This window comes from Lissotriton vulgaris, chromosome 11 (genome assembly GCF_964263255.1).
Source record: "Lissotriton vulgaris chromosome 11, aLisVul1.2, whole genome shotgun sequence".
Classification (NCBI taxonomy): Eukaryota; Metazoa; Chordata; class Amphibia; order Caudata; family Salamandridae; genus Lissotriton; species Lissotriton vulgaris.
This window is the reverse complement of record NC_141699.1, coordinates 1,026,081,278-1,026,100,244: the sequence shown is the minus strand read 5'-3', so window position 1 is coordinate 1,026,100,244 and position 18,967 is coordinate 1,026,081,278. Positions and strand designations below refer to the sequence as shown.

The window sequence follows — 18,967 nt, the reverse complement described above, 5'->3', positions numbered from 1 at the left end:
GTTAAAGGTTACATGTGGTTTTTTTTCAGCAACACTTGGTAGTCTATGGTATCCAATGCAACACCTAGCTCCAACAGTATCCCTCCCACTGCATCATCTTTATCCAAGATAATTCTGATGCCGACAGTCCTAGCAAAGTGATGCAGACTCTGTGCCTCTGCCACAGCTGGGGCCCCGAAAGTTGTTTGGCATCAAGTTTTTCTAAGATTTTTACTGAGAGCCGGTAGCAGTGTTGTGTGACAAAAGTTTATAACATTCTTCGCATCCACTTGGATTTTTATTTCTGAGAAACCACACCTTAGTACCAGGAATCCAGGACCTTTTAGGCAAGAAGTGGAAAGTTGAACAACCCAGTAATTCTGTCTGAGAGGAGTAAGTGCAGAATGCAGTAAGGTACCAAAAGGAGATTGAGCCTTAAGGAATTGAGCAGGTATTTTTGTATTTAGTCCGAGGCCCCTAAGAGCCAAGATGGAGGGTGCCACCTTCAACAAATGGATGCATGAAGGTAGCGTCTTGGGGAGGTTCCTTTGTGCAAATTGTATAACAGAGGTTTCAAATGAAAAGCATTCAACAACTGCAGCCCCCAGCTACAAACAATTGGTAGTAGCCCAAGATAAGATAAACAAATAGTCCAGCTTCATATAGCTTTGGCTAATTCTCCAGTCTGGAAAACAAAGGTTAAGGAGGGTCAAGGGGACTATGTTTATAGACCTACCAAACTCTAAACCCCCAAGTCAAGCTACAATAAACAAAGAGAGTCGGAAGGTCTGTTAAACAACGTATCTGAGTCAGTGAGGTCCTAATAAAGTGACCCTTTTGGATTGCACTGAACCAGGCCCAGTGGTCACACGACACAAATATGTATAAGAAATCCTATCAGCCCACCCATCTGGCGGAGCCTCGTCATGTAGGACCTCTAACCAGAGAAAAAGTGCAGTGCAAAACAGGGAATAAAGTGTAAGTGTCACACTGTTCTACACTTCTTTTTAATCTGGCGTCCTGGTGAATACCTTTAATAAAAACATTTTTCCTTTGCCTCGACCGCCATTTTAGATCACTTACACTTTATTCCCTGTTTTGCACTGCACTTTTTCAGCACCACTCTGTGGCACGGACACTTTCACAAGATGATCCAGTAGTGTGTGTTGTCTGGCCATGTCATCTGGGCTTTGACTCACCACTCTGGTTAGAGGTCCTACATGACGAGGCTCCGCCAGATGGGTGGGCTGATAGGATTTCTTATACATATTTGTGTCGTGTGACCACTGGGCCTGGTTCAGTGCAATCCAAAAGGGTCACTTTATTAGGACCTCACTGACTCAGATACGTTGTTTAACAGACCTTCCGACTCTCTTTGTTTATTGTAATTCTCCAGTCTCCCTAAAGTAGATTACCTGGACCCAAGTCCTATGGGGTGTTGTACTGAAGAGACTGTTATTACATAAATGCTTGGTTAACTTTTTCAGAATGCTTACTCCTTATCACTTAGTGCCTGGAACACTTTCAGAATATTCTGTGCATGAAGGGTTCTGAGATATTGATCTTATTAACCGGAGTCAGAGTCCATTTCTCTACAAATTTGTTTGTTCCCATGTGTTAGAATCCTACCTTCCACATCATCAGAATTAGGGAACTGGTCATTCTCTTCACTGCGGATTTCTCATATGGTCTGTTGTCTCCCAAAACCTCATCACAAGGCTCCAAAGACTCCAGATGTAGTCTTAACCATTTCAAGCAGGATCATATAAACTTCCCCCTTAAACTACACTCCTGGCTCCCTCTTGATACCAGAATCAAATGTAGGTTCCTTGCAAGGTCTACAACGCATGTCAGAGCCTGTGGCCTCGCTATCCTGCAGCAAGAGACTGAGACACTGGCTGCGCATCAAATCAACCCTTAAACATTCAAGAATTTGAAACGAGAAGGAAACTCCCTAGGTGTGGAAGGACCTATACTCTGGCGTGCCCTCAGTCTCGATTTTAGTTCCACACACTCGTATATATGCTTTAGAATGGGTAATTACGTGATGCCTGGACTTTAACCCACCCAGATCATCTCTGTATACTTCTCAACCCCTGTGCTGTGCATTTTCCCCCCCTGTGCTGATTTATGTGGAACTCCATTGTTCATGACGAGCTCAGCTCGTCATGAGTGTATGGAGGTGTAAATCATGACGAGCTGAGCTCGTCATGAGCGTCCAAGGAGTTAAGAGCTCTAAAAAGTCTGAAAGAAGACGTAAAACTTTACAAAATTAAATCTGGTTCAATAAGGTTAAAACCTTTTTTTAGCCTGGAAAGAGTGCTGTTCAAATGGCCAGATTTGGGTTCCTCAAATAACACTAGCAAGGTCACGGTCAATCAAATAAACACCGACCCCTGCATCACTGTTCTACATAAAGAGAACACATTGCAATGTCTGCCTATGGAAAAGATCCCAGCAAATTGCTAATTTTTGTATGAAATGCTTATAATTCAAATCCAAGTAGGACACAAGAACCTGAAGGATATCCATGCAATTCCTGTATTAAAAGACAGCGCACTATATAAAGTAGAAGACCAAAGCAATGTATTTTTTCCATAATCCATTCACATTAGCATGTTGGGGGCTGTCAGAAACTGGGTTTTGTTGCAGTAGTCCCCCACTTTTTGCCTGGTTTTTGATGCAACTTTGACTGAAGTGCATTGGGTTCCTGCTAACCAGGTCCCCAATGCCAGTGTTCGTTCCCCAATATAAAAGCTGGTCAATTCATCCCCTATTTGCCAGGCCTCTATCACCTCTTCAGGTACCTAGTAAGTGGTACCTTAGACATGGGTACTAAAGAGGGTCCCTAAGAGCTGCAGCATATCTTGTGCCACTCTGAGGGACCCAGCACCAAACCCCTACAGACTGCAACTGCAGGCTACATGACAAGGTTCCCTTAAGTGTGAAAACGTGACATGGCATGCACTTGTGTGCCTTGCACCAAACACTGGCCGTAATATTTGTAAGTCACCCATAAAGCAGGCATTACACCCCTAAGGCAGGGTGCATTATAATACACTGGAGGACATATCTACATGAGCAGATATGACCCTGTAATGTTTGGTTCCATTACTAGATATTACAACTGAACAGAAAAGCCATCTTAAGGTATGTACTAGGCACTGGTCAGAACGAGTTTCCCAGCTACTTAATTGCTTCGCTGAAACCTGTGGTGTTGTGTATCAAACACCTCGTATTAATAAACCCAAACTGATTCCAGTGACGCATGCACACGAAGGGTACCTTAGCGGTACCCCCTAAACCCAACTAGCCCTCTAGTGTGCTGGCTGACTGGCCCTTTCAGCCTGCCTCCACAGACTAGTTTCTGACCCCCTAGGAGGTGAGAGCAATACTCTGAGGTCAGAAACCATGCCTACTCTGGTGGGAGGCATTTACACCACCTCCTCCAGGAAGGCTAGTAAATCAGCAGATCAAGGCAGGACGCTTCAAAGACCTCTTCCACCTTTCATACGTGACCCAAGGCTTTCACCGACCAGGGAAATGCCACCCTCTGCCCTGGGTCCATCTGCCACTAGGACAGGCAGGAAAATTAACTAGCCAAACACAAGGAGATGATGGGTGGAGCTCTGAAACTTTTCAGACACTCACCCCGTCACAGACCTGGGTTGAATCCATCATTTTAGACCCAGCCATATGCAAATCAGTCTTGACCCTGTTCCTCATGGGAACAGTCCAGCCCGAGCTACCAAGCCAGGTCTTTCCTGGACCGGAAACCAGCATCCTGGAACCGGAGGAACAGTGTCAAAACTGATTTACATATGGCTACGTCTGTACTTGGACGGGTATGCCCAGATGTGGGTCCCTTGCTCACTTTGCCACTGGATTCAAGCTAGCCTGGCTGATGAGGGGTGTTACCCCGAAACTGGTCTCAGGATACTTGTTTCCGGTCCATGGAAGACCGGGCTTGGCAGTTCGGGCTGGATTGTTCCCATGAGGCACAGGGTCAAGACTCATTTGCATATGGCTGGGTCTGAACTGGGGTGGCAAAGTGAGCTAAAGAACGATGATGGTTTCAATCCAGATCTGTGACTGTTGGTGAGTGTCCGAAAAGTTTCAGCGCTCTGTACACTATCTCCTTGTGTTTGCTGCGAAAATGAACTATACAGGAGGTATGATCAGCATCAAGCTAGTACCACCCCTAAGGTGGGCTACCTGACGTGCACACAACTAGGAAAATTCTAATTCCAACACCCTGGATTTTGGTGAAATTGGGTCCTCTGGGGCAGGGTTATGCCTACTTCCCACAGGATGTGGTGATGTAGAGGGTGTAGTCACCCTAAAGGTAGGTAACCCATTGGCTACTACCTGACACTCCCTGTAGCGCCCCTAAATACAGTATTTAGGTGGCACCCCTTATGCCAGGACCTCAGATTCGAAGGACAAAAGGAAGTGGAAGTAGAAAATGTGCTGACCCGAGAACCAAGGTGCCAACCCTGCCAGCCTGCCTGCTGATCCCGACCCTCATGGAGAACCTGACTCAGCCGTCCTTTGTGTAGACTTCAAGAAACTCGGAGGGCTGCCAGTGCTTCGTAAATCGCCAGAGAACTCCCTTGGTGTAGGGGAGCTACTCCCCTGCAGCCGCAGGCACCAAAAGAAGCAATGTTCGATACACCGACCTGTCTCTTACAGGGACTATCGAAGATGCACCCACCCAGGATGAGCTCGCCGTGTCCCTACAGGTCAGATCCATCCTCCCTCCAAGTGTGGGGACGCCAGGACCGACCGAAGGTGCACATCACCAATACCTGGGGTAACGGACCCCTTACAGCAACCAAGGTTTGTTGTGTCCAGCCCAGACACCAACGAAAACAGACCTGTCCATCAAGGGACTTCAGGGACATTGAGATGCAAACGGAGAGTGGCCCAGCTGTCCTGTTTGCTTTAGTTTAGCAGAAAAGGGACAAAGAGTGAGTCGCCGACCACTACTAACTGACACCTCAAAGCACCTATGCACTTGCGCCCAACAGCCAGAGTCCGAGGGAGGTGACTGTACCCGCGGGGTCCTGAGACCAACAAGAGCCAAACACACCCTTCAGTCTGGCCAGACTGGACTTCCAGTCGCTGCCTGCACCCTCTTTCTGCTCACACCCTCCGACCGCAAGTATCTCCAGTACACGACCCAACCCCAAAAGACGTCACAGCACCGCAGCTTGAAGAGAAGTGGACCAACAGAGTCCCTACGTGCCCAGGCATCTCAAAGACTGAGCCCCCCTCTCGGGCTCCCCGCACTGGCCCCCAGTGCGAGCTTGCAGCCTCTTTTCAGCCGGACTGTTCCTTTTTGAAGTGAAAGGGGACCCAATGTTAAAACACACTCCTGCACCCAGCCGCCCCATAGCCCCTGAGGTGACTTGTTGGTGTGGACTTGGACCTTTCCCCCTACTCACCTTCAGTCCAGGAGAACAACCCTCTAAGTCGCTGACAAGTGCCGAATGCAGTACATGTTTTTCCCTCATAAAATATTACCGCTCCAGAAATTTAGCTGACACCTTTTGAAACCTGTGTAAATTCAAATCTCAAAGTACGTACCTGCACCCAATGATCTTGGTATCTAAATTCATATAAAAATAAGTGTTTTTAAAAAAAAAAATGGTTTTGGAGTTCTTCATTTAGTTTGTGCTCACTTACTGCCTTTGTGTGTGTGTGTGTGTAATAAATGCTTAGCACTACCCTCTGATATGCCTAACTGCTTGCCCACACTACCACAAAAAGAGCATTTGGGTTATTTGTGCCTCTGTAGTCCAACTGGGGTTTGCCTGGACACTTTACAAAGTGTACCTCCTTATTGGTCCACTATATAAAGAGCCAGCTTCCTACAGTTGTGAACTTATTAACTGTGGAGATAGGATAAATGAATATGACTCTTCCAACTATTCTTGCTTTTATGGATATTGCATTCTTAACAGTTACTATCTGGGCTTAAGTTTGGTATTGCAGCCGAGTTACTATTTTCGTTTTACTGCGCTTTTTTTTTTTTTTTTTTTTTTTTACTGCTGTACTGTTGGTACTAGGCGGTAAGTGTAGCTCTATGTTCTCTAATCTATAGCCTTTCACATATGATGAACACTGGTCAGTTGAACTGCGAGCTGTCTATATAACAGTTGTGCAGAAAAGATATGCTTTGAATGCTCTGGTCACATAAAAGAAAAACAGAAGGCATAACTTATTTTTACATTCTGTAAAAGCGAATACTTTTAAGTTGTTAGTATTTTAGCTGTCCACCATCTACTCTCAAGTCTGAAACCGTGATTTTTTTTGTTCTACTAAATATGTATCAAAGAAAGGTAAAGAAAAGCAAACTGTCAATAACAATTTTTTCTTATTTAGCACACGCTGGCTGAGGTTTGGGTGCAAAAAACATCTGAGATGAATACAAGTCAGCAGTATCATTGCCGCACTCATCTGGGACACCTTCTAAATCCTGGAGACCTAGCCTTAGGGTTTGTATGACTACTTCTAAGATTCTATTTCAGTGTGTGATAATGTGCTTTTTCAATGTGTCTGAATAACTCTTACCTTGTCAGCATCTCAAAAAGGGACTATATGTAAAAAGATATAAAATGAATCTAGAGGTTCTGATTGCTGACATTAGCAGATTGATTATCAGTGGTTTTATTAGGCGCAAACCTTGCGACTAACCACGTCAGAGCATTTTACAATTTGAAAATTCCTGAATACATTGCTTGCAATACTATTATAGTGTTATAATTTAAGAGTGCTTCGACATATTGCACATGACCTATCTATTGTTTAATGCTAGTGTTCAGCTTAGGGTTTGGGACATGTTCGTCTTTACCTTGAAGATAGTAGGACCTCCTGTGTGATCTGAGTGAACGTAAGGTTGGAAAAATTATACAGTTTTTGTCAACAAGATGCACTCTATATATTCCTAAATCTGAGTTTACGGAGCTCAAACTTGTAGTTTTCTGACTATTGAACCAAGTGTCAATAAATAGAGAGGCTCGTCCATGTTGACAGTGTCAATCTTGAGTTCTCTAGGGTAATGGATAATTCTTTTTTTTTATTTTTTTAAATTAAACATTTGTTTATTGGCACCTAGAAAAGACACCTGCAGGTGCTTAAAGAGATACAGATTACAGTAATCTTACAGGAGTCGCAGAATGTCCAATTTACAGTAAAGATATACCCCATCAATAATCGATCATAGACAGTAAAATCTAATGTAACAATAAATCTATTTGAATGTTGCTTATAGGAGGTATCCCCTTGCTTAAAAGAGGGGGGTTTCAGTGGGTAGTGCAATGCAAGGAGATACGTAGTGATCATAGGGAGGATCAATATTATAACAAATAAAATCGGAGATGCAAAAAAACAAACCGAACAAGCACAACTGGGTCACCCAACTGTGCCAGCGCTGCTAAGTCATCCACGCATACAAATGGAAAATTCAGGTCTTTGAGTGGGTGGATGGGGGGTGAATTTGGAGCGTGCCCCGGCTGCCCTCCTCAGGCACAGCATTAGGCGGTCACATCCGCCAAAGTCTTCTCCCCCTCCCCCCCCCCCCCCCCCCCCCAGGTTACAGTCTGGGTGCTCCCAGTCCTCTAACACCTCGCTCCATAAGTCCTCTATAGGGCACCTCCTCACCCCCTAGACTCCTCTCTAATCCGTGCCCTCTCCTCTTCTCTTGCTCACTGGGTCATATCAGAGCTCCAAGTTCCCACCACAGGGCCACTCATTGATTTTCAGGCCAAAGCGAAGGGCCGTTTGGCGAACGTCCGGGCCAGATCTACAAACGCATGCCCACTTTTCGTGTTTTAGTCCTATGGAATAACCTTAAAATACAGGTCTCCAATGAGCAGGGAAGGGAGCGCCTAAACGAAGAGTTCAGCGTGGCAATCAAGTGTCCCAAAATGGGAGCACCTGGAACAATACCAAACTTTTCTGTAATTTGGACAAGGGTGAGATTCACCCCCATAAAGCACCTGGATTTTATGCGGGGTCATATGTCATGTGAACATAATTAAATTGGGTTTATTTAAACTCTTGTTCCTAGAATTGTTTTGATGAGTAGTCAATGTCTTTATCATTCAGGGTCCATAATATCACTTGTAGGGTCTTTCACCATCTATCCCGTAGAGTGAATAAAGGGCTATGGACCTTTGCTGTGAGAAATCAGTAGAACCAGGTGACTAGGTGTCTGGTGTCGCCCAATGAGACAAATAATTGCAGGACTGCATGAGTCGTGTTTTCGGCCCACTCCCCTGCCCACCGATTCCAAAACGCCAGAGTCAGTGCCTCATGCATAAGAAATTGGCCCGGTGGCAAGTCATACTGAGCGATCAAGTCTTCCAGTTGTTGTAACATGCCCTGCCGATAATAGTCCCCAACTGTCACCAGCCCAGCATCTGCCCAGGCCGATAGTTGAGTGGCTGTGAAAAAGGAAAGGGGTTCATCATGGGGAAGACCCACTAATGGGAGCGCAGGTGCATAAGGAAACGTTCTCCCCCCACCCCCCTGTTCTCAAGACCGATCTGCACCAGGATTTCAGCGCCAGGGACAGCAGTACCCCCTGGCGTGGGATCTTCTCCGCCAAGCAAAGCAGTTTTGCAAATAAGGTTCCCAGGTGCTCAGACACTCCTGTCGCCCCAGCTCTCCTTGATTAGCCCCGTCGAGCCATAATATGATTCATTGTAGTTGATAAGCCAAAAAAAAGAAATTCAAAATCCAGGGCACCCGGACCTCCCTTCTTTGGGACGGCCGGTGACGTCTGATGACTACCTCCATCTTAGTTCCACAGCAGTGTCTAGTTGTTTAAACCATGAGACTGGTACCTCTACCGGTAGGTTCGCAAACAGATAGAGTAGGTTTTGGAGCATGACCATCTTAGACACTGAGATCTAATTCGAGAGTGCGACAAAAAGGTACCCAGGACTTTAGGGATTGGAGAGCCTGCCCCAAGTTACCCTCCTAGGTCCTCCCAGCGAAGAGAAAATCTGGATCCCAAGTATCGAAAGGAGGTGGGTGGCCATGCCAAGTCCAGAGGGAGGCTCAGCGTGCTTTCGCGCCAAGGACAACTGGAATATATGCGTTTAGACCTTATTGACCCAGAAGCCCAACACTTTCTCGAAATACAGTCGAATAGCTAATGCCTTTGCGAAGCCAGAGGTTCCGCCCCTTAGATAGAGGAGGCTATCCTCCACGTAGAGTGAAATGTTCCTTTCCTTCATCTTATATACCGTAATCCCTGCCCTCCTGTCTAAAGAGCCCTTCAAAAGTCTCTATAGCCAGGGCAAATAGAGGGGGGAGACAGCGGACACTCCTGCCTTGTGCTTCTAGATACCTTTTATATTGTGGGGAGAATGTGGCACCAGTCTTAACCCGAGCCGTCAGGGCTGTGTAGAGCAATTTAACCAATTGGACCCAACTCTCCTGTAGGCCCATCTGCAGCATCGCCTCGAACAAGAAGTCCCATTACACTGTGTCAAACGCTTATTTAAGGTCTGCAGACATTACAACATCTCTTCAAGCTCGAGTTTCAGGGTGATATATTACATGATACAACCTTCTAAGATTCAGAGAGGTGTAACAAGCGGCTTGAGGCTGCCTTGGTCCCCATGAATCAATGCCAGAAATGTGTGGGAGCAGCCGGTGAGCATACACCTTAAGGAGTCCAAATTCAGAATTGAGAAGGGAGGGAACATCTCGGGCTCCCTGTGTCTTCGTTTTAGGTAGGGAGAAAACAACTGCATCTTTTGGTGGACTCCAGGGAGGGTGCCCAGTCGCAAGTAGTCAGCATTCGTTTTTCCAGCTGTGGGACAAGAGCCCCATGCTGCCTTAAACTCGGCTGGAAGGCTGTCTGAGGCAGGCGGTTTGCATAGTACACCCATCTCCTCGTAAGCTCCCGGTTATGACGCCTCCACACAGCCATGGGATGTCTGCGGTAGTATTTTCTGTTTTTTTTTCTTTAGCAATTATTGTGCCAATTATTTCAAATAGTAGTGCTTAGATAAGGCAATGAACATGTGTATAGTCAGACTTTGCAGTGATGATATAGCTATGAGCAGTTGCAAAATCTATCTATGTCACAGTTTCCACACTTAAAGGTGTCCTCAAACTTTATAAATTACCAAAAGTTGTTTATAGTGTCTCCAAAATATGATATGACTGAATGCAAAGTGAAACCTGATTTATTTTTTCATTGGAGGAAGTTGTCATACTTTCTATCACTCTCATTAGGTTTGATTTGGCCAATTGCAACCTGAATGACGAGTTTGTGAACAAGATGAACCCTCAACATGTCCCTGATGTGGTAAGTATTTTCGAACTCTCACAGGTTAAATAGAACCCAAATGATTGTTACCCCTTCTTTAAGTTTTCTTTGTAACTGTTACTTAACATATTTATATTTTCCTTTTTTTTTTAAATCCTGTATGCCACTTGGTTGTGAATCTGTTAAATATTTTATTCTTTCTCTGCTTGTTATTTACCATGTTTTATTTGTTAATATTTTGAAGCTTTCCAAGCAATTAAGTGACATAAATGCGCCCTACTTGCATTTGTACCCGAACAAATGTATATGTTTGCTGTAAGAAAGGAGAATATTATGCGATGTGGTCGGGTGACCTCACCATATTATAATGTCACAATCTTAGTCCTGGGTAGCTGTGGCATAGAGCAGTTCGGCCTAATCAAAGGAACCTTAAAGCATTTAGAAGTACCAAAATAGTAAGAAAGAATTATGGAATGTGTAAAGTACTAAACCAGACGGGAATGACCTTGTTAAAATGGACGCGCCATTGGCATATGTAGAGGATATAATAACATCTAATAGTCCTTTGTTTGTGGCTATTGTACCCATGCTGCCGGAAAGGGATTGTTTGGCATAAATGGATGCATGACAACAAAGACACTGACATTGACAAAGGCCTGTGAGACCGAAACGCGTCTGTCAGTTTTATGGTGGTTTTCGAATAATTCATTTTGAAAAGTACTCCAGAGTGTGCTGTGATTCCTTTTGGTATCTATCTTTTTTTTAGTTGACTTATCCAATGGTGCCCGACAGTCAGTGGCTTGAGAATGTATGGAAATGCATATGAGCATCATGCATGCACACACTGGAGGAATGACGAGGCATTTCTTTTTCCTGATGCACAGCATCAACAGAAAGCAGTTGCAAAGCGAATTGGTCAAAAATGTGCGATCTCTTGCCTTTCCAAATTCTTGTTTCATTACGCCGATCAGTGTAGAACTGATGTTCTCTTCCTAGAACTTACCTGTGAAGTGTTGTTGTATCATCTTAAGAACACAGTTTTTGTCGGAAAATGGTGTGATCAGTAGTAACCTTGGGTGTAGTTCGCGTAGTAGTGCTACGCGTACCTACGCAAAGTGCACTACGCAAGCTACACAAACTGCGTAGTGCGGTAGGGAAAATGCTGTTCGCACTGATTGCATAGTGCCGGATGCTTGTCCGCACTCTGCAATCATTGCAAACCGCATCTTGCACAGTGCAAGCGGTCGTTTTCTGCCACTAGAGTAGATTTGTACTCGAGCGGCAGCTTTCTCAACGCGGACTGGTAGTTTCTCATCGCGAGCACTCGCAATGAGAAACCTGACCTCCCCGCATTGAGAATCTCGCTGGGAGCTTTATTTTCCACGCTCTTGATCGGCAACTTGATCACGAACGATGAAAAAGTCTCGCCGAGATGTTATTTTGCTCGCTTGTGGTCGCCAACTTGACGTTGAGGACCTCGAGCAAGCAAAAAATGCCTGCTACGCTACGTGTTTTTGCACTGTGCTACGTGCAATTCGCGTAGCGAGTTGTTGCGCAAACTATGCGCGCTCTGCCAGTGTAGCGTCTTACGTTCAGTGTTAATCAGTAGGGGCTGTGGGGAGAAGGATAAGTTGTTCAAACTAAATACTTTTAGAGACCTTTTATAGACCTAAGTAGTTGCATTTTGGTCAATTAAGTGCTTAATTTGTGCCAGTGTTTTCCGGGGCTCGGCACCGGCACTTATTTTATGAAAACTGGCACATATTTTAGGTGGTCCACCACTTGGTGACGCTGTTGGTCTGTTTTATCAGAGAAAAAAAACACGAGCAAAGTATTGAAACTATTAAATATAGGATTAAAAATACCAGTGAGTTCAGGCCATTCTGATATCATTAGGTCAGCTAGTACAGCCCAATTTATAACATTTATAGAACTGTAATGGCAAGTAGGTGTCATTTCTGCTGGCATTTGGCAGCGCTGACAGGGACCTGAAGTAGCACAAACATCAGTAGCATCCTGAGAAATGTCTTGTGCCCCGGCATTTATTATTTTACAAATTAGGCACTGCAATGTTATGGGGTAATTTTGCTTTGATGTTGGTGGATTTTTGCGATTGTTTTCATAGACCAAGACAGGTAATCAAAAACAGCCCAAGATGGTTCAACCAGGTTATCAATAGTGATTGAACGATTGGTAAGCTCTTATAGAAAGCATTCCTTTTCCGAGATCCCAGTGTTTATCTGTCTATCTGTATAACACTGTTTTGCATTCAACCAAAAAAGGATGTGATATGGTGTTCATTTTTGCAGATGTTAATGTTTAGAAGATGCTGCATTGTTAGCTCGCCAGTAATGATTTGCAGTCTGCTTAAGTGCTTGGAAGCCACTGTGCTCTTTTTGTGACCACGTAGCTCCTTTTTCTCCTGAACCTGGATTAGAATGTTAAATAAGGATTTATTTAACTGGGTTAAAGGTTCTCCAGCCTCTTTATCTAGCGAGTTATCTAACTGGAGAACTTCGTATTAATACATTTTTTTTATATCGACCTTTTCCAAGGGTTTCTCAAGGTGTATTTTATTTGGAATATCAAGGTGATGGAAGTTGCTTTAAGAACAGTATTAAGCCTATTTTTTAAATGTGCTTTCAGTCTGATGGTTTATTTTATAAACCAGATGATGGAAGTGCATTTTATGTTCTATTTGAAGTTCATGTACAGCGTTTGAAATAAAAAAAGCAAACACATGATTTGCCACCATGAAAAGACACCAAAGGCTTATATATTTTAAATGAGACAGCTGCAGTCGTTAAAATCCCTCTAATGTATGTTTGTTGTGTTCCAAAGGTGTTGATCAAGAAGTGCTATGACCGCAACAAACGACAGCGTCGCCGAAACTGGAAACTTAAAGAGATGGATAAAGACAAAGAGGGAATGGACACGGACGATGAAAGGTGCACTGTTTGCTCTACTTTTACTTGTTGATCTGTGGAATAAGTGGAAGTCCGTATGATGGCTGACAATATAAGGTTTTAGGACCTTCGGTGCCTACAAAGGACGTGGCCACCCTGAAACCTATTTATATTCGAGCAAGAGCATAGATACTGGGTTTGAGGACGACTCACCAAGCAATGAAAAACAGTTTCTCTGAGAGAGCCTTACTTTAGCACCTTGTAGAACGGCACTAAGCAGCAGTCTTTCACCTAGAGGTTGGGGGGCGGTGGAGGTTGCAGGTGTGTGTGTCTACGCAGTTTATTTTTTTTAATATATATTTTTTATTCGTTTTTCATAAATGATCATCATGTTTCATGAATCTCTGTTCATCACATCGATGTGGTAGAATTCTACATCTTAGCATTGCCAAATACATCGTTACAGTTGCATAATAACTTTATATTACGCTGTATAACATTTCCTTATGCATACAATGATGTTCCCAACCTAGAGTAGGAGAAACTCCCGGTCCGCTGTATATCCATGTTATAACATTTGCAAACCTTATCAAGAAAAACAAAGTAGGAAATGAAAATACTAATAGTTCAGTGTGAGGTTGTTGAATATATATATATATATATATATATATATATATATATATATATTGTATGTCACTTGCTGTGTCAAATTCACCTGATTTGAGTGCGAAGTCTGTACTGTACATTGGGGGAGCATTTCCATTAATCTGTTCTGTCACGCTGTTTACTAGTAGGGAAGGTGGTGCAGCCGTTTCCTGGTGTATAGAGCTGTGACCCTTTATATTCGGTTGGAGCTACTCAATGTCCTCGGCTAGCCCGATTCATGTACATTTTCACCCCGCCTTTATGTCTAAGCAGTTTAGTTAAAAGAAGAAAGTGGTATTCAGTAAGAGTACACACACATGATCAAAATAGTATAAAAGGAAAGGACATGGGAATTTCTTTAGTTTATATTTTAAGCCGAAAAGCACTTTGAAACTGCACTCTGTAAAATGAGTCTATACACGTTAACAAATGAAGCCACTGGAGGTCGCTCTTGGATCAGAAACGAACTACAGCTTCCGCCGCAGACTACACCGCTTGCGCCCTCACACAGGCTGGAAGGCTTCGAGTCTGTTTCCAGGGAGGTGTTTTAGGGGAGAGGTCCACTGGCTGGTAGTACCTGGGTGGAGGCAACGTCCTCTGCTTTGTAATTGCTAATCCTTTTAAACCCAAGATGGTCCTTTTCAATAAGGAGAACCTACGGCAGACCATATGGCGAAATTGCATTGTTGCTCCGGTCTCTAAAAGCACATGCCAATATCGTGTTGTCTACATCAGTTCTACAAATTGTGTCCACTCGAAGGCTTTATAACAGGTGACTTAGCTGGTTTTAAAGGTAGGCTTTTCTAAATCTCAAAACCAACTTCTTGTGACGTGCCACTGTAGGTTTTGAGACTGCTGCCATCCCGGTCTCCGAGGTAGACCTGTAGACAGGCTCTTAAAATGTGTCTTGTGGGTGGTGTGCATCTACATTGTGACCCTTGTGGTGTTTAACTTTTATTTCATGGCTGTGATTTGTGTAAAAAAAACGATGGATTTAGGCCCAGATCTCTGTACTGGGGTGAATGTATGACATTGTTCTGCATTCTGTCCATCAACTGTTGTTTTGCATTGTGATTTGTGTACCCCATTGTGGTGGCCTTAATTAAATTGTAACTATGCCAGTTGGGGTTACCAAAGGTTTCCCCATATTTAGGGGTCAGAGCACACTCAGCGGGAAGTTGGACAAAAACTCGAAAATGGCCATAGTTAAAAAACAGAGAAGTAAATTCAGTTCGTAAAACAATAATTAAATGAAAAATGATAATCTAGGGCACTAAGCAGGAGGGAAGGTTTTTGTAAAATCAACAGTGGCGCTATGCAGAAAATGGTAAATGGCAGTGCTTCCTGGGTACCCCTGTTAATGTATCAAGGAATTCTTTCCTGAAAAACGGGGCAATGGAACTCCCCTAGTAGCTATGGAGAAAAGTAGGGTCTGCACCGTGACAGGCCTGAAGATTCCCACCCATTTTGTTGAGCTGGGATGTTGTGTTGTATACTTGTTGAGGTAGTTGAATAGAATTGTGCATGTATTGATGCTTGTTGTAGCTGACATAAGGGCGTCGCCCACTCCCATTCTGATAAATCACCCACATCACTCAGCCAAGCCATTCATTGTGTGGAAATGAGTTGGGTGGTGGTGGGAGGGAGGATAAGGGATAAAATAGCCAAAGAACTGTGAATGCAGGTGATCTACAGTTGTGCTTTCGTTAGTTTTGGAGTTGGCCAAGCATTTGCAATTTCACATTTGTTTATATTCAGTGATAAAAACACTACTCCACTGTCAAGGTAACTTCTTTAAAACCGTCCTGTTGATTTAAAATAATAATAATAATCCAGACCCAAGCATTACCCTACATACTGCTAGACCTCCATCAAGGACTTTCACTCCAGAATGAAGGCCGCCAGTGTAATGCTTGCAATGCTTCAAGAATTGCTTATTTTTAAGCATTCAGGTATGAGTAGGAACTGAATGATCATGGGAAGGCTAGGTTCTTACAGCACTGAACCGCAGGAGCTTTCTTGCACTTTTACCCACCATAGCATTTAAATTGTTTGGCATTGTACCATGAGAGCTCTAAATGCAACAGCAACACTTCTCCTCTTCTTCATCTTGTTAAAGCTGCACTTCACTTCAGCTTTCAACTTCATTGAGGGTCTTTATCCTTCTCTCACTTCTGTTTTTGTCTTTTATCTGGTGCTAGTGCACTGAGGTATGCCCTTCCTGTTCTGTTTTCAGGTGTACATGTGAAAGCATTGCTTTGTTACATGGCAGAATTTCACACGTAAAGCTCTATAATGTACCATAAATGGATCATGTTGCTTTGTTTACATTATTTCTGTGATTTAGTTGCAGTGTTTTGTTTACTGGGAACTAGCTCCTAATTATTGACTCTGTGTACATTGTTTACGTTTACAGGCAATATCAGGATTTTCTTGACGATCTTGAAGAAGATGAAACAATAAGAAAAAATATCAACATTTACAAAAGTAGGTGTCTAACTTTGGTTTCTGCCTTTGATAAATTTTCCTATAGATGAAGTTTTTGATTTTCGATGACAAATGCTGTTCATTAGGGACATAATAAATATACTTACATTTGTACATATCTCCACCATAACTTTGAGGGGAACTTGGCGAGGAATTCGTCTTGATTAACCCTCTTCTTGGTTCACTTCTGGTCTGATTTGTATGGCATTGGACTTGTCAGACAGTACAGCGTCTTTGGGCTCTGCTTTTAATTTTGCCCTCTTGGTAAGCACACTGAATGCCTTTACATCTTTATTTTTTCCATTTGTGCTGTTCTTTGGCTCCTTGTTTTGCCCACCGTAAATGATAACAGAGCACATGACTAATGTGTCTGATTTTAGATTTCTAGTTTTACTTTTTTTTGTTTATAATGTAAAATGTCCAGTTCTTTTTCCTCATCGCATCACATGTGATCCTCATTATGAAACGAGTCTTTGTAAGAAATGCTTTGTCAAGTCTTCAAAATAATGTGATAATGGTGCCTCTTTCCAGACTTCCACCCATGCACTTGGGAGGCAGGGGTCATTTGATGTAATTCTGTTGTGGGGTACTTTCAGTTCATTTCACCGGTTCATACTGAAACAATCCAACTTAAAAATGCATCTTTGACTCTGAAGGTTGCCCAAGAAAGGGGCACTAAACATTGTCTGGTGGAATTGGAGCTGCATACGCTCATTTGATTCTCCTTGGACTGGTATTTTTGTATTTCCATCATAGACCTGAACTACATGTTGCTCTAATTTTTTATTCTTTTTTTATAGTCTTCATGCCAGTAGCACTTTACATATTAGTTGGCAAAGTCGTAGGCTGATGAGTGCACTCTTTAACAGTCTCTATTCGCAGTAGTCACCAGTGTTTTTAATTTATTTTTAGTTTTTTACTTTCACATCTACCTCTCCCCGGCTCCCAAAATAATTAAAATGTTTCACCTGTGATAGATTAACAGTTACCAAATGCGAGTCTCGGATGAGCCAAGCTTCGAAGATAATAAGGCAGAGTCCAGTGTCTTAGAAAAATAGAAATGTGGTCATGTTGGACAAGGACAGGCACAGTGGGTGAATTGATGTCCACAAACATCCAACATTCTTATCCTGTGAAAGGTCACCTTCCAAGGATAATTTAATTTCTTATCGTTTTACATGTGTTCAATGTAGTTTGATATTGGAGGAAAACATTCTTTCCTTGTCTTGTTATACAAAGGTTGTACGGCAAATTCTTTGTCGTGTGTAGCAGATGTACACATGGTAAAACCTGTGTTAATCTAACAACATTGTATACATTTATTGGGTAAAAGCAAAATGGACTCCCTAAGCTGTACGTCCTGAGTGTTTACATTCTAAGTTACCATGTCACCATGTAATCCTAGTTATCAAAGTCTACGTTTTCAGAGAAATAGGCTTTGATCTATCTGAGCACAGATACTGACAGCATTTTCTATTGCCTTTCTTAGAGACAGACATCCTTGTTGAAAGTGACACTGATGAAGAGGGGGCCCCTCGAATTAGTCTTGCCGAGATGATAGAAGATCTGCATATCTCCCAAGATGCTACTGGTGGTGAAGGAGCAGACATGCTAACAGAATGAACTGTCTAACTGAAGTTAATCAACCATGTGCGCCATGTTTGCGAGATTTGCAATATAAGACTGAAATGATTTTATGATCAATTAAATGAATTCCCATTATTCTGACATCTAGTTTGAACCAGAGTCAAACTGTACAGCTTCCATTTGTATGTAATGACTTCGACATTGAAATCCTAAATATATTCAACAACTTCTCCATTAAGTTGGTCACGAGTCATTTATTAAACATTTACAAAATGGGGTTTTAATTAATTCTAGTTTTTTTCTTCTAAGGCATTGGCTTTTCATGCTGCCAAATTTTGTAACATTCTCAACATTTTATGTTTACTTTCTGAATTATTGTACAAAAGATATGACTTTAAAACTTTTGCTACTGTACATCTGCTACTTCATGGCCTAAAAAGCATTCCACTGCTAGTCTTATTGAATTCTTTTGACCCGGGGTACCACGTGGTTCCACAACACTGGATCTTTAATAGATTAATTTGTTTGAATCATTCTTTGCCTTAAGGATGGGAGTTCTCTGTAATTTTATATGCACACCAGTAAACAGTATTAAAATGCTTTCATGCACATAATCTTGTTTAGCTACTAGCTGATTTACATCAATGAGACCCGCCCAAATTTCAGCCAATGATATGAATGTGCTGAGGGCCCCACTTTCCATAGAGGCCACCTTAGCTGACATGTTTGTCTCCCCTTGTGCGTCAGGAAGTCCTTGCTGATCTCTCCTCTTAAGCTCTTTTCTAAAGTTGTTTCCACTTAATTTACCTCAACATTGCATTGGCACTCCTCGACATTACCATAAGGCACTTACTTATACTGAAAAGGGTTGTTTCTGGGATTTTGGTGCCTGGAATCGTTTTTTGGATACAGTCGATAAATCATTTCATGCCAAGTAGTACCCCTGCCCTCGAGAAGATGTATTCAAATGACCCACAGAAAGAATGTCTAGTCTCCATGCAGATACACAGCACAACAATTCAAGGATGGAGTCCTTGGTTTAATATCAGCCACTGGAAATTACTCTGGGTTA

At 42.9% G+C, this 18,967-nt stretch overlaps 1 protein-coding gene across 1 annotated transcript in view; it reads left to right on the top strand.

The window, feature by feature from the left end:
* Positions 1 to 18,133, top strand: part of NMD3 (NMD3 ribosome export adaptor) — a 96,539-nt gene extending 78,406 nt beyond the window's left edge. The window contains exons 12-16 of the mRNA XM_086944342.1: positions 6,367 to 6,479; positions 10,237 to 10,309; positions 13,112 to 13,218; positions 16,238 to 16,308; positions 17,798 to 18,133. Coding sequence (XP_086800468.1) covers positions 6,367 to 6,479; positions 10,237 to 10,309; positions 13,112 to 13,218; positions 16,238 to 16,308; positions 17,798 to 17,931 — 498 coding nt within the window. The 3' untranslated portion in view covers positions 17,932 to 18,133. The remainder of the gene's footprint in view (positions 1 to 6,366; positions 6,480 to 10,236; positions 10,310 to 13,111; positions 13,219 to 16,237; positions 16,309 to 17,797) is intronic.
* The last annotated feature ends 834 nt before the right edge of the window (positions 18,134 to 18,967 follow it).